Genomic DNA, 15,433 nt, shown 5'->3' with positions numbered 1-15,433 from the left:
ACCCAGCGCCCCCCCACTCCTCCCTTCCTCACGCCCTCCAGCTCCCCTTCCCAGATGGCAGAGAGCTGAGGAGAAAAGGCAAGTGGGGAAGGAGGATCCGGAATGTGTGTGGGCATGATTTTCAGAACGGTGGTCAGGGGAGAGCCATGGAGCTATCTGGGGAAAAGTGTCTCGGGCAGAGGGAACAGCCAGTGCAAAGGCCCTGAGGTGAGAGTGTGATTGATGTGTTCCAAGGAGAGCAAAGAGGCTGGAGTGGCCAGAGCTGAGAGGGGGTGGGGTGCGAAATGAAGGCACAGAGGGGACGGGACCCACAGTGAGGATTCTGGCTTTTCTCTGAGTAGGTGGGAGCTACAGGTGGCCTCTGAGCAGGGGAGGTGATAGGTTAAATGAGACGATACAAAACTGTGACCCATGGGAAGTGATGATGGTTTCACTATGGTTGTGACCTGAAAGGCAGAGGGAAGCAGTGGAAGGAAACAGCCTTTGGAGGCAGACGGGGAGCTTGTCTGCACCCCGTCAAACATTCCCGGGGCAGGCACCTGGGAGAGAGAGGCCTTCTGGCTGGGGCAATCAGGAAGGGCTGCCTGGAAGAAGGGACCATGCAGAATGACTACGACTTTGCCCGGCTGTAAGGAGGACGCTGGGCTTCCAGATGGACCAATCCCCAGTGAACGTGTCCAACTCTTCTGTGTTCTTAACAAAGATCTGTTCTGAGAGGCTGGGAATCTAAGTGGTTCCCAATACATGTTCCTTCACCAACGGCCCCAGACACGTTCTCTTCCCGTGTGTGCATATCATGTATTTTTCGTATCCTCCTTTTTGTTGATACTTTGCGTAGCAGAAAGAGACTGGATTTTGGTGTTCAAAAAGCCGTTAAAATCCTCTTTAAAATCTCAGAGCCTCAGACGTCTCATCCTTAAAATGGGTGGAAAATGCTGGCTCAGAGGGTTGTTGTGAGGACCACAGTACCTGGCATTGGCATATTGTAACCGTCTGACAAGGTACAGCAAAGTGTTAGTATAGTGTGCCAAAGTAAGAGTAATTAGGTTCTGAGCAAGGGCCTATCTGATTAATAATAACCATAACAGCTAATGTTTCCGCCTCTCAAGCTGTAAAATATGGTAATTTTTAATGGTTCACCCCATATTATTATTGCCCCCATTTTACAGAGGAGGAAAGTGGGGGCTTATAACCTCGAGAGAGTTGAGAAACTGCCTGAGGCACATAGCTCTCCACTGCAGACCCCATGGGTTTGGTTTTTTTTTTTCCACCCTGGTAAATCTCTTTTGATGGAAAGATCTAGAAAAGATTTCGGCATCACCCCTCCCCTCTGTTTTCCATCAAGCTTTGTTCTATGAACCAAAAACTGGGCCACGCAGCCTGACCGAGCTTCTGGGCTGCCCCTGAGTGTGAGGAACTGCCAACATGTTAGAATTTCTGGGACACGTCAGTGGTTCAAGAGGATAAAGGGATGGAGGCTTATGAAACCAAGAATGACCTGGAAAATCAGGGCCGTGGGGTCGGTGGAACTGACCAGAAGGCTGACTGTGCCGGGAGCTGCATATCAGGGAAGCCAGGGAGATAGAAGAGAGGATTGTGGGCTTTGGGGACTCAAATCTGAGCTCCTCCTTGGCTGTGTGACCCTGGAAAGTGTCTTCCCCTCTCTGGGCCTCCATTTACTGATGGGGGTAATGACACCTCTCTGCCAGGCTATTGGGAGGATTGGCACAAATACGCATGAGGGGCTTGGACTAGAGATTGGTACACAGTAGGTGCTTAATCCACAGTGACTTGAACCATCAGTCATGAGAGAGGTGATACTTGAGCTGCATCTGGATGGGTAAGGTTGCCAGGTGGAGAAGGGTGGTGCAGGGCATTCCTGGCAGCCCCGTGCCAAGGCCTGCAGGGAGGAAAGCGCAGGGAAGGAGAGGAAAGACCACGCCATGCCTGTCCTTAAAAGCCAGGCCTGGGGACTGGGGCCCTGGGAAGCCGCAGGAGGGCTGGGAGCAGGGGAGGAGCAGGGTCAGCTCTGGGTGTGAGGGACTGGAGGCAGGGAGGCCGGGGAGGAGGGTGAGGCGAGGCTCCAGAGGGCGAGGACAAGGCCTGGCCAGTGCTAGGGGCTGTGGGGACACAGAGGAGGGGATATGGCAGAGAGCTGAAGCAGGAGGGACAGGGCTGATGACTGACAGGGGCAAGAGGGGGAAGGGGCAAGGGGAGGTTAGGCCGGGCCAGGAGTCTGGCTCTGGGTGAATGACGGGGCTGTTCTGGGATGGGGACCTGAGGGGTGGGGGGGCAGGTTTGGGGCACAGACCAGTTGACACCTGTTTCAAACCTGAAAGAGGGTGACACTCCATAAGATGCTGGACTGACCTCTGCCCCCTGCTGTGACCTCTGACCCAGGCCCACCCCTTCCCTCCCACCCACAGAACCCTCCAAAACCCCAAACTGTCAAAAACCTTCAGAGGCCATAGCCCAACCCTTCGGCTTGGAGGTGAGGAAACTGAGGCAAAGAGGCAGAATCACCCAGATTCCAGGTCTGGGTTGGGAGTCAGGCATCCAAACTCTGGGACTGGTGCTCCTCCCTGGTCTGGGGTCCCCTCCCTCCGCTGGCTCATCCCCTGACCCCTCTCCCCTGTCCCCAGGATCTCCACAGTTCCGTGCAGCGCATCTGCCAGTTCCTGGGCCGGCCGCTGGGCGAGGAGGCGCTGGAGTCCGTCGTGGCGCACTCGGCCTTCAAAGCCATGAAGGCCAACACCATGTCCAACTTCTCCCTGCTGCCCCCCAGCCTGCTGGACCAACGCCACGGTGCCTTCCTCCGGAAAGGTGAGGGGACTCTGGGGTTCCAAGCCCCATTAGGCCACTGCCTGGCTGTGTGTCTTGGGCAAGTTATTTAATCTCTCTGGGCCTGTTTCCCGGCTGTTACATGGGGCTGCTCCAACAGAACTGCCTTCATGGGGTCACTGTGGACCCATGAATCCACACACAGGGCTTAGCACGGGGCCTGGCACACAGCTGGTGCTGCGGATGTGCCTGCCGTCTCAGATCCACCACTCCCAGAGAGCTCCCCGTGGGAAGAAAACGCATCAAGGCGTTGCCATAGCCAGCTCTGAACACTATGAGGCTATCTGGAGTCCTTGTGAATCCTTCTTAGCATTAATGTTTACCCCAGAAATATTCAAGTGTTGGATTACAGGCTGAGGGTGGGAGTGTATTAGTTTTCTATTCCTGCTGGAACCAAATACCACAAACTTTGTGCCTTAAAACAACACACATTCAGGGCATTTCCTGGCAGTCCAGTGGTTAGGACTCACTGCCGTGGCCCAGGGGTTGGGGAACTAAGATCTCGCACGGCGCAGCCAAAAAAAGAAAAAAAAAGAAAAGAAAAGATTAAACACACACACACACAGACACACACACACACATTCACTCCTTTACCATTCTGGATGTCAGAAGTCCAAAATCAGCCTCACTGGGCTAAAATTAAAGTGTCAGCACCGTGTTCTTTCTGGAGACTCTAGGGGAGAATCGGTTCCCTGCCTTTACAGTTTCCAGACCCGCCTGCATCCCTTGGCTCGTGGCCCCTTCCTCCACCTTCAAAAACATCTTCTAGTCTCTGACACTGACCCTCCTGCATCCTCTTATAAGGATGTTTGCCATTAAGCGTCAAGATCTTTAACTTAATCACATCTGCAAAGTCCCTTTTGCCATGTCAGGTCACATATTCATAGGTTCTAAGGGTTAGGTCGTGGACATCTTGGTGGGAGCTCATTATTCAGCGCACCACAGGGAGCCCCCCAGACCTCACTAGGGGTGTCATGTAATGTGGTGTATTTGCTAAAATTCAAAATACTGTGATCCACAGGGAGGCGGAAGGGTAAGCTGGGACGAAGTGAGAGTAGCATTGACATATATACACTACCAAATGTAAAATAGATAGCTAGTGGGAAGCAGCTGCGTCGCACAGGGAGATCAGTTCTGTGCTTTGTGACCACCTAGAGGGTTGGGATAGGGAGGGTGAGAGGGAGGGGATATGGGGATATATGTATACATATAGCTGATTCACTTTGTTATACAGCAGAAACCAACACAACATTGTAAAGCATTTATACTCCAATAAAGATGTTAAAAAAAATACTGTGATCCAAATGACTTTGGCCCCAGGATTCCAGGTAAAGGCTGGTGGCCCCGGTTATCCCATGCGATAAGAAACTTGAGGGATCTGAGTGCTCACCTCGGGGCACAGAGAACTAGCAAAGTCACGCCCCTTACCTGCTCGGTTGCTGTGAGGGGCTAAGGAGTGAATCCTGGCAAACGGTCAGCATGATGCCAGGCACCCACTAAGTGCAGGGAAAGCCCTGGTTCCCAGTGTCAGAGCAATACTGAAGGTAGTGGAGAGCGCTGTAGGAGTACTGGAGCGAGGAAGCCCTGTTCTAGCAAGGGAGGTGAGGGACAGGGCACAGGGGAGGTGATACAGGGGCTGCGAAGGATGTGCAGGAATGCTAGGTGAGGAGGCGGATATTCTGGGTAGAGATTTAAGAGGTCGGTGGAGGAAGGTAGGAGGTCTGCTGGAGGGAGGAGTAGGGCAGGAGGAAGCTGAGGGAGGGAGGAGGCAAGAATGGCGCCCAGGGGTCTGGCCAGGCGACTGGTGGCCAGTGTAAGTAAGTGTCAGCCATCATCACAGGAGGGAAAGGGGCAAAAATGGAGATGGAGGGGGGCGGGGGAAGGACAGCGCTTCTTGCAACGGGAACGCCATAGGCAAAGGCCAGGAGGTGGGAAAGAAGGTGCTGGGATCTTGGGGGCGGGGGACGAGGCTCTGGATGCTCCTCACCTCGGCCGTCCCTCCCTTCCCTCCAGGGATCTGCGGTGACTGGAAGAACCATTTCACGGTGGCGCAGAGCGAAGCCTTCGACCGAGTCTACCGCGAGCGGATGCGGGGGCTGCCGACCTTCCCCTGGGACGTGGACCCCGAGGACGCCGGTCCGGACCCCGACCCCAGTCCCGACCCGAGTGCCAGCCCAGACCAGGACTCCGAGCCACCCCACCCGTGACCCTGAGAATAAACGCATCGCTCGCTACTGCCCCGGCTCCTCGATGCGCCGCGGAGGTGGCGTGCCGCAGGCGGGCGGCAGGGGGCGCGCGAGGGCGGACGGGGCGCCACTGCCGGCCACCGAGGCCGGGGTGGGGACCCGAGCAGGGCACCCAAGGCCTGGGGAGGGCGAGGTCCTCTAACCCACCTGGCACGCCAGTGGGGTCGGTGACTCAGAAGCCTCTCCCAGAGGCAAAGGTGGGGGCAGGGAGGCCAGCACTGGGCACCTGACTCCCCCAGGGTCAGGGTGCTGCGGCCCAGACTCCTGGATCCTTGGGAAGCAGAGTGATGGCGACCAGAACCCCTGGGTCCTTGGGGAGGAGGGTGCTGGGGCCCCGGACTCCTGGGTCTGAGGGAGTAGGGGGCCAGGTCTGGACTCCTGGGTCTCCCATGAGACTGTGGAAATGCAAGTTTCTGGCATGAAGCACCTTTATTCTGAGCAGAGGTAAAAGGCAGCCCTAACCGATCACCCCTTAGCGCCCACAAAACAGTTGCAGCACCTGCTTGGTCCCTCTCCATGGCCCTGACCTGTTCCCCAACAGGTGTGTCCTCACCGATTTCCAGTCCCTCATGATTCAGCTCGGCTCCCCGGGTCGGGTTCTCTCCTCTCCTCGGCCAGGCTCAGTTTACCCACAGCTCCTGAGCATGGCGGGTGCAGGAAGCCTCCCCTCAGCCCCAGGGACGCCCCGTCTTCACCCCACACAATTCCAGCATGGGGGCCACTCAGCCAGGCCTCTCCTCAGAGAAGTTCTGACCCGGCCGGAACAGGAAGTGTGCTGTTCTAGGATCCCAGCTAGTGGAGACCTTGTGCCCATTTTCTAGGCTGTGACAATGAGGTCTGGAGTGAGCACTGGGCTTGCCCAAGTTCTAGAACAAGTGAAAAGAAAAGAAAAATCCCTTCCACTTCCCAGACACTGAGGCCAGAAGCCTTGTTCAAGGTACAACAGTGAGGCAGGGGGCTTTGAGCGACAGCTGTCCGACCGTCTTGGGACGGGGCCAGCCCCACTTGGCTTTGGCTCCTGTCAGCGCCACCCCCTGAGTCCTGGCTGGGCGGCCCGGTCTGGCTGCCGAACGCCTCTGGGTTCTGGGAGTTTGCAGGCAGCATCTTCACCGAACTGCCTTCGCGTCGGGGACAGATAGTGGAGGCGGCGCGCAGGGATGAGGGGCAAGGGGCCGCCCCGGGGCTGGAAGCGGGCCAGTGGACCGGAGTCCGCCTCACCACCGGGGGCCCCTCCAGCGCCCCGCTGCCTCATCAGGGCCTTGGCTGGGGTGTCCTTGGAGCCCCAGGGCTTCTTGAGCTGTGGAGGGAAAGAGAGGGAGGTGAGAGGAGGCTCTTGGGGGCCCAGAGGAGGAAGGAGGTGAGACCGGAGGGAGGTGAGGACGGAGCGGAGGGTGTGAAACTCCGAGGGGGTCTCCAGAACCAGGAGGGAAGTGAGTGGGGAGGCGGGGGACGCCCAGACCTGCAGAAGGGGCAAGGAGCTGCGTCCCCACGTGCAGATTTGCAGTGGGGGAGGAACAGGAAGCAGCCGGCAGCTTCATGGGGGGAGCAAATATTTGCCAAGGGAGTTGATGCTGGGTGAGGGCGGCTCAGGATTGGGTAGGAGTGAGGACCTGGCCCTTGCCCATCCCTCTTCTCCCTTTGACCCGGATGGAGGGAGGTGATTCCTGGGACTTTCTCCCTCACCCTCCAGAGAGGTGTTGAGCTCCCACTTAGCAGATGGGGAAACTGAGGCTCAGAGGGGGCACAGCTCACAGAGGAACTGACCCCAGGTCTGTCTGGATCCAGGGCAAATCCACTGGTTTCTCCCACGTGGCTCTGCTCTTACCCTTTCCATAGCCCACTTCACAGCTGAGGACACTGAGGCCCCGCCCAGGGTTCCCCAGAGAACTGGGGCAGGTTCTGCTGGAACCCCAGTGTCTAAGCAGCTGGGGGAAGGGAGGGGAGACCCCCCCTGACCTTCCCTAATCCCCTCCCCAATACCCCTAGCACACTCGAATCCAGGAAGCCAGCAAGCAGAGCATTTAAAAGTTCTGCCTGGGAGGCAACCAGGGCTAAGGTCCAATTCCTCCCTGGTGCCTCAGTTTCCCCATCTGTGAAATGGGTGGGTGGAGAGCTGTAATCACATCCACCTCATAGGGTTACATTTAACCACCTCTGTGAAAGCGCTTGGCACAGGGCCTGGCACGTGGCAAGGTGCCCGCAAAAGATCGTTGCTTCGACTTGGGCAAGTTAAACGCAACCTCTCTGAGCCTCAGCTTTCCCATTTGTAAAAGTGAGCATGATAAGAGTATCGCTTCACTGCCCTGGGAGGATATCAGGAAATCAAAATAAATTCCATTTTGGGAATTTATTGTAATGATGATGATTATTCTATTTCTTTCGATTTCATTGACTCCTCCGCCCAAGCAAACTGAGGATGGGGACACTAGCTCAGCCCATTTCCTTGATGAGAACACTGAGGTTCAGAGAAGGCAAGTCTCCGCCTCCCACCCCCGGGCTCTCACAGTTGGTATATCTTGCCAGGTTTCACACCCAGGGTTCTTGGGGTCTCTACCCAGTGTTACCTGGCGCTCCCCTGCCCAGCACACAGTAGGGATACAGGAAGTGGACGATGCAATTATGAACACAGGGGAGCAGTTTTGCTTTCCCCCACCCCGCCCCCCCGGGGCCAGGCACATCGCAGGCCCTCACATGCCTCTATTCTCTTCCAGCTATTCTCTCTCAGGCCAGCCACCAGGTCTCACCTCGTTGTCACCGTCACTAGAGCCTGACAGCTGGGACAGGCGGCTCAGGTCCCATAGGGAGCGGCTGGGCTGGGCCAGGGGGCCACTGGGGGTCCGGGCACGCTGTACACTCCTCAGGATGTCGCTAAGAGCTGGCCCTGGCTTGGCCAGGGTCTTCTGTCTGTCCCCCTCGAAGACTCGGCAGGCGGCCAGGCGGTGGGCCAGCGAGCCATCAGGCAGTGGTGGCGGCGACGGGGCCACGGAGCAGCGGCGGGCCACGCGATGCGGGCTGTAGGCCAGCTGCAGCCCCCCCAGGGCTCTGACAAAGGGACCCGGGGTGGGCGCGGGCGGGAGCGGCCAGGAGGCCGCATAGAGTGTCCGGAACTCTCGGCTGAAGGCATCGGCGATCTCACCGGTCAGCAGGGTCACCAGACCACGGTGCAGGCGTGAGTCACTCCATGTGAAGCTGGGGGGCACAGAGGTGGGGGTCAGGATCTCCAAGCAGCCCCAGAAGCCTGGTCTGGCCCCCATCACCAGACCCCAACCTGGTCCCAGGGCAGGCTCTGTGACCTCAGCCAAGTCCTGCCATCCCTCTGGCCTCAACATGCACCTCTGTAGAATGGGAACAATGAAGTACATACGCCAGAGGGTTGATGTGAAGACAACATGAGTTAACGTCCTTAAATGATCATCTGGAATCAGACTCGAGTTTAAACCTGGCCTCTGCCCTGTCCCCATGGAGGGATACCTCAGTTTCCCCCTCTGGAGAGAGATGGGATTCTGACACCCTCAGGGACTGAAGACTCAGCTGCTTCCTACAATGATTGCCATTTATTAAGTGCTTGCTGTGTGCCAGGCTCTAGGTGTGCCTGCTCCCTGCCTCAGTTTGTTCATCTGTAATATGGAGCTAAAACGTAGGAAGATTAGAATCAGAGAACATGGGTCAGGCCTCCTGCCCAGGGCCTGGTAGGTGCCCAGCATTAAAAGCCTGCGAGCCGTGGTGAGCTGTGCCCTTACTATCCCTGTGATCACGGTGGTTGTGATTTAAAGCATTGAGCACAGGTCTTGGTACACAGCAGGTGCTCAGTAAATGCTCTCTTTGGAATTAAATGAACCTGGACTCTCGTCCTGGCTCAGGGGACCTTGGACATATCAATTTCCCTTCCTGAGCTTCATTCGCTTTGCCCATCGGAAAAACAGGCTCGCCCTGGGCTGTGTATCTTGCACTCGGCAGGACAGCACCCAGCACCCAGCAGAGCGGATGAGTTCGCAGCCGAGATGAGGAAAGTTGGTCTGAGCTTCCTCACCTAGGCAGAGTGGCAGTGTCCTTGCTCCCGGGCAGGTCGGCCGGCCAGCCTGCCCCTCAGATTGTGACACCCCTCCCCCACCTATGACCTCACCCCCAGAGCAGCCAGTGGGAACCCTGGGTGGGGTCTGTGAGGTCACCCCATTCCGCTCCACAAAGTCTCTTGTCAGGCAGCAGTCACTGGCTCGTCTCCATCCCGGGGGAGTTTCTGAGACCCAAGGACTGGAGAGCTGTGGTCACAACGGAGCTTCCAAGAGGGACGCGGAGCATTGGGAACTGAGGACACACCAGGTGCTGATCCTGGGAGACCAGAACCAGGGGTACAAGTCTTGCGGGCGTGAGGAGTGTCATTCAGCGGTTCCGGGAGGCCCAGGAAGCCTACGGCCTGGCTTGGGCACCGTCACCGCCGCCAGGCCACCATGGTCCTCAGCTGGCTGTTGCTTCTGGTGATGGCTCTGCCCCCAGGCACGACGGGCACCAAGGACTGCGTCTTCTGTGAGCTGACCGACTCCACGACCTGTCCCGGCACCCACATGCGCTGTGGCGATGACGAGGACTGCTTCACGGGCCACGGGGTGGCCCCCGGCATCAGCCCCATCATCAACAAAGGCTGCGTGCAGGCCACCTCGTGTGGCCACGAGGAGCCCGTCAGCTACATGGGTGTCACCTACAGCCTCACCACCAACTGTTGCACCGGCCGCCTGTGTAACGGGGCCCCCCACCCCGCAGGCAGCCAGATGGCAGGGGCCACCACCGGCCTGGCGCTGGGCGTGCCGCTATTCCTCCGACATTTGCTGTGACCAACCTGGAGGGCAGGGCCCAGGACTGGTCTCCCACCTGCACTGCCCCCCGTGTCCCCCGCCTCCATCCCCTTCCCCTATCAAATGGTCAGAGGCCCTGGACAACCTCTTGTGGCCCTGGCCTCATCCACTCTAGGGCTGTCACCAGAGTCCAGGGCTCAGCGAGGCATCCTCAGGCCTGATTTAGTGGTGGGGAACCATGCCCGATGGGTTTGACTGTACTACTGTATTTTACTGGTTCTAAGACGCGTATCTTTTCACATTTTGATCAGGATGCTTCTTTGCTTTGGTGGCACCTTAGAGTCTATGAAATATGGTAAAAAAAACAAATAATAATAAACGACAGCTGACGTTTATGGAGCACTTCTTATGTTCATTATCTCATTGAATCCCCAAGTGAAGCTGGGAACGTGGATTCTCCTCAAAACCTCCCAGTCTCAGGAATTCCCTGGCGGTCCAGTGGTTAGGATTCTGCACTTTCATTGCTGAGGGCCCGGGGTTCAATCCCTGGTCGGGGAACTAAGATCCCGCAAGCTGCGCATTGCAGACAAAAAAAGAAAAAAAAAAAAACCAACCTCCCAGTCTCGATGCTAGCGGTTCTCAAAATGTGGTCCCTGAACAAGCAGCCTCAGTATCATCAACCGGGAACTTGCTAGAAATGCCAATTCTCGGGCCCATCCCAGCCCGGCTGTAAAGGAGCGGGGCTCAGAAATCTGTTTGCTTTTTTTTTTAACAAGTCGTCCAGGTGATTCTGATGCCTGCTCAAGGTTCAAAGCCACCAGCCTAGAGCAAAGGTAATCAAGTGGGCACTTCTGCCCCTCGGGGGGCACAGGGCAAAGTCTGGAGACGGTTTGCGTAGTCGTACTTGGGGAAGGGGGAACGCTACCAGCATCTCCTGGGTAGAGGGCAGTTCAGCCCAGGAAAGCCCCCCCCCACAGCACAGAGTCATCCGGCCCCAAATGTGAGGAGTACCTCTGTTGAGAAACCTTGCTGTAGACGCACTAACTGAACCATCCCATTGTCTAGAGGGCGAAACTGGGGCACAAAGAGGGGAAGTCAGTTATGCAAAGTCACACAGCCAGTAACTGTCCGAGCTAGGATTTGACCCCAGGCTCTTTGACCTGGAGTCCACGTGCCCCCTGACATGCTGTTCCCAGGAAGTAAGTGCTGCTATTTTCACACTTTCCAGATGGGAAAACTGAGGTTCAGAGTGGGGAAGGCATCAGCTCAATGTCACAGAACTAAGAAGTCACGGAGCCAGGTTCCAGGGTCAATCAGACCCCAAAGAGAGCAGAGGAGGGACATGAGATGGTCTGAGGGCTGGGCCATTTGCATACCAGCTCTGATTTTTGTACAGATGCTCAGAGAGGTGGAGTTACTCACCCAAAGCAGAGCTCAGACTTCAATCCAGGTCCCCCTGGTTTGGAAACTCCCACACACCAAGTGAGAGCCCAGTTTTCCAGATGAGGAAACACAGGGGTCACAGAGATGAAGACTTACCCCCAGGCCACTAAACAGCCCAGCAGCAGGGCCAGTGCCAGCCTGTTCTGCCACAGGACACCTTCTCTCCTGAGCAGGAGGTTTAGACCCATTTTACAGATAAGGAAAAAAGAGTCTGGGAAAGGGGATGCCAACTGCTGTCTGAAGCCGCTGAGGGAGAGCTGGGGACAGGAGACCGGGCAGTGTGGTGAGGGGGAGTAGCCGCACCTGTAGGATCCTGAGATGACCCTCTCGCCGTCCAGCAGCACAAACTTTTCCCGCACGTTGCCGCTCACCTGCCGACGCCAGCGGCTCTGGAAACTGCAGCCCCGCACGACTCGGATGTCCAGGTTCTGGGGTGGGGGAGGCACGCCTTTGCTCAGGCCGACCCCCCAGACCTCCACCCAGTGCCGAGGGCTCAGGATCCCTCCAGGCTGTCCTACCTAGGTGGCCCATGACTCTCTGGAAGGTTCTGTCCCAGCTTCCCCAGGGCCTCAGGGGTCTGTTGCAGATATTCCTGACTCAGAGGGACCCCATGAGAAGGCTCACCCCAGTTCCCCCCCTGTCATGGGCATCACATCTCAGGGGACCCTCTCAGCTGGCATCCACCTCGATGACCCAGGACCCCATGGAAGGGTCTTCGCCTGATGCTCCAAGTGCCAGGGCCTCGGGGACTCAGGGGTCCCTCCTGCCAGGCCCCTACCTCAGTGGCCCAGGGGTTCACCCCCAGTTGCTGGGCCAGCGTCAGGAAGGCAGGCAGCTGCTGACGGTCCAGGAGCAGATAGACGGGCACCCAGCGGCGTGTGGCAGCATTCACCAGGTCCGAAAGCAGGTCTGGGTCAGTGAAGATGTCCATGACCACGGCCACCAGCTGAGGGCGGGGAGAGGGGCTGTGGGTGGAGCCTAGGGCTCAGGGGGACATTCAGAGGGTGAGGTGCTCTGGAGAGTTTAAGGGCCCAGTCTCCATGGGATGTTCAGGGAGCCTGAGCGGGAGACCCCCCAGACGTGTACTACTGTTCATGGAGCGCCTATGTGTGAATGAGAAGAAAACAGCCCTTCCTCGAGACCCACACCTCTAACTGCTTGAAAACTGCCATCATAAATCACATGTCTGCAACGGTATCCCTTGAGCTGTGACACTACTACATGGCTGCCCTGCCCCAGGGGTCAGTGGGCTGGAGGCCCTTGCAGGGCACTGTGGGCAGCTGCCCACCTGGGTCCTCCGGAGGGATGACCTGCCAGGCCACCAAGGCGAGCTCTGGGGACTGGGGGGGGGTGGTGCTGAAGGCCTGCATCTTGCAGGCAGAACAAGGTAGTAGTGATGAACCCTGACTCACTGGCCAGACAGCCTTGGTTCAGATCCCCACTCGGCCACATACAGGCCAGAGACAACATGCCATGCCTCAGTTTCCCTGTCTCCTCAATGGGTACGTGAAGTCTCAACCTCACGGGGTCCTCCTGAGGATTAGGCAGGTTAACTCATATAAAGCACTTAGCACGGGAGCAGTAACAGAAAAATTGTGAAAGAATGGGGGGACTTCCCTGGTGGTGCAGTGGTTAAGAATCGCCTGCCAATGCAGGGGACACGGGTTCGAGCCCTGGTCTGGGAAGAGCCCAACATGCCACAGAGCAACTAAGCCTGTGAGCCACAACTACTGAGCCTGAGCTCTAGAGCCCGCGAGCCACAACTACTGAGCCCATGTGCCACAACTACTGAAGCCCGCACGCCTAGAGCCCGTGCTCTGCAACAAGAGAAGCCACCGCAATGAGAAGCCCACGCACCGCAACGAAGAGTAGCCCCTGCTCACCACAGCTAGGGAAAGCCCGCGCGCAGCAACGAAGACCCAATGCAGCCGAAAATAAAATAAAATAAATAAATAAATAAATAAAATATGTAACTAAATAAACTGTTAAAAAAAAAAAAGGGCTGTCCAGGGGGTGCTGCAGGGGAGACATCTGGGCCCTCCCCGAAAGGAGGATGGAGACCTCCACCCTGGTGGTGGAGGTGGTAGAGGAGATGACTGAGACCAGGGGGGTCATAATCAGGTCCAAGGGCCATGGATGCCTAAGACACCCAGGTCCTGGGGAGAAGGTGGGACCCCCCCCCATATGCAAGAGGGAGAGGATGAGATCTGGGGGGTGTGGATGCCCAGGTCCTGGGGGCTGGGAGGTGTGGATTCCTGGCTTCCAGGGCTGTGGACACACAAGTTCCAGGAGGGCACAGCTCAGAATGCCTGGCTCCCAAGGGATGTGTACTCACTCCCACATCTGGGGGCTGGCATGTGGGGATGACCGGGTCTGGGGAAGGGACACTAGGCCCCTGAGGCCCCCACCTTGTGGGCGGCCTGGATTTCCTGGCGCACCAGCTCCTTGAGGGACGGTTGGCCCTCGCCAGGTGGCTGGGTGTACAGCTGTGCCCGGGTGATACCCTTCCATGCTGAGTCCTCCGGCCAGCCCAGCCGCAGCATGGGCACCGGCTCCTCTGAGTGTCCAGGCCAGTAGGTCAGGCTGCCCAAGTCCCCATCGGTGGCGGTGGCTCCCTCTGCTGCCCTGCTAGGCTCCTGCTTCGCTGCTGTCCAGTCCTCAGCCGTTGCCACCAGGCCCCGGAGCTCATCTCCACTCAGGAAGGGCCGCAGCCCCTCGCGCTGCACGCAGGCCTCAAACGCCTCTGCGCCCTGGCTCAGCAGAGCCTCCAGCGCCAGCCTCTGGCCCTCGGAATACAGGAAGCTGGGAGTGGCCTCGGTCAGGGGCAGCTGCCCGGCCCCTGACTCCACTCCTTCCAGGGCTGCCAGCTGGGAGGCTGCCATCAGGCCGTTCGGGTGGGAGGATGGAGAGTCTGGATGTCCAAGGGCTTGGCTGTCTCTGGGCACTGAGCATCTGGGGGTCTCCCGACAGAGTCTGTGCAGCCGTGCAAGGCGACCAGGACAGCCCTAAGTCCAAATGGCTCCCTGCACTGTCCCTGGCTTGCCGTCCTGATACTCAGACTGCCCAAGTGACTAACCAGCGGGTGCGTGGCACTGCTCAGACCAACAGCCCACCGGCCATCTGAGCTTCTTGCCAGCCTCTGATGGTCTGGCTGAGCCTATGACTGGCCGTGCGTGTTGGTCAGGCTGACCACCTGACACCGTCTCCAACGGTGCGATCCATCAGCTGCCCATCTCTGCTTCCTGACACACCAGCCACCTCCAGCCCGCCGGCTGCATGATGCCCCAACTGACCCTTCGGCTGGCTCAGGCTGACTTCCCCGTCTTCAGGCAACAGGCTGTCTGCCCGTCTCTGAACACCCAAATGTCCCTAACTAAAGGCAGAGCGAGATGCCTGTTTGTCCCTGGCAGACAGCACATCTAACTGACCCTCTCTGGCTGTCTCTTTGTCTGGAAGACACTGATTGCTTCCAGCTGACACTCTCAGTATCTGACCGCCCAGTGGAGCACCCAGCCGGCTGGCTCACCAGCTCTCACTGGCTGACCATCCCGGAAGCCTTCTCTTTGAATCTCCCCCCTCTCAGCCTTGGAAAGAATTGCACTCCAGCCCTAAACCTCCGCATCACCTTCCCCAGCTGGGGAACTAGGTCAGTCTCCTCTGCCGGTTGAGGACTCTGCTCCCTGAGCGTTCACAACCACTCAGGCTGCTGCAGTGGGGGATGCCCCTCCCACAGGGGGTTGGATTGTCACGGACCTGGGCCAACGGGTTGTTTCTGGCTGTCCTCTAATCAATGCTGACTCCAGCCCGGATTTCTGCCTTAATCCCACTATCTCCTGCGTGTCGGACCATCCCACTTATTCCTGGACAAGGAACACCCCGCATCTCTCCCTCCAAGCTGCCCCTTTGAGGATTCCTGACCCTGCCTCTGGTGGGTGGTCCCCTGATCCCTGCAACAAGCAGCCCTCCTTCCAATCCTAGCATCCAGTCGGGCTCCCTTTTCTCCAGACCACAGCGACCAGCCCTGCAAAGAGAAGGAAGGGGAATAAAGCCAGGCCACTCCCTCTCCCTCCTGCCCTCCCCAGACCCCCGCATTGCGTCCAGGTCTCCAACCCC

The 15,433-nt window shown here is 57.8% G+C and overlaps 3 protein-coding genes across 3 annotated transcripts in view; 2 read left to right on the top strand and 1 right to left on the bottom strand.

The window, feature by feature from the left end:
* The window catches only part of SULT2B1 (sulfotransferase family 2B member 1), a 33,633-nt gene extending 28,558 nt beyond the window's left edge, over positions 1–5,075 (top strand). Inside the window, 2 exon segments of the mRNA XM_036832203.1 lie at positions 2,643–2,823; positions 4,855–5,075. Of these exon segments, the coding sequence (XP_036688098.1) occupies positions 2,643–2,823; positions 4,855–5,048 (375 nt within the window). The 3' untranslated portion in view covers positions 5,049–5,075.
* Positions 5,076–5,721: 646 nt separating this feature from the next.
* FAM83E (family with sequence similarity 83 member E) lies at positions 5,722–14,202 on the bottom strand. Its single transcript, XM_036832202.1, has 5 exons — positions 13,729–14,202; positions 12,099–12,266; positions 11,624–11,748; positions 7,832–8,276; positions 5,722–6,384 (listed from the first exon to the last, which is right to left on the bottom strand). The coding sequence occupies exons 1-5, from the start codon at positions 14,200–14,202 to the stop codon at positions 6,109–6,111; spliced, it is 1,488 nt and encodes a 495-aa protein (XP_036688097.1). The 3' UTR covers positions 5,722–6,108.
* SPACA4 (sperm acrosome associated 4) lies at positions 9,266–10,023 on the top strand. The gene has a single exon (XM_036832204.1). It carries the CDS (start codon positions 9,536–9,538, stop codon positions 9,914–9,916), a length of 381 nt encoding a protein of 126 aa, XP_036688099.1. The 5' UTR covers positions 9,266–9,535; the 3' UTR covers positions 9,917–10,023.
* Positions 14,203–15,433: the final 1,231 nt, after the last annotated feature.

The sequence above is a fragment of the Balaenoptera musculus genome, chromosome 19, assembly GCF_009873245.2.
Source record: "Balaenoptera musculus isolate JJ_BM4_2016_0621 chromosome 19, mBalMus1.pri.v3, whole genome shotgun sequence".
NCBI lineage: Eukaryota > Metazoa > Chordata > Mammalia > Artiodactyla > Balaenopteridae > Balaenoptera > Balaenoptera musculus.
This window is presented reverse-complemented; position numbering and strand designations above follow the sequence as displayed.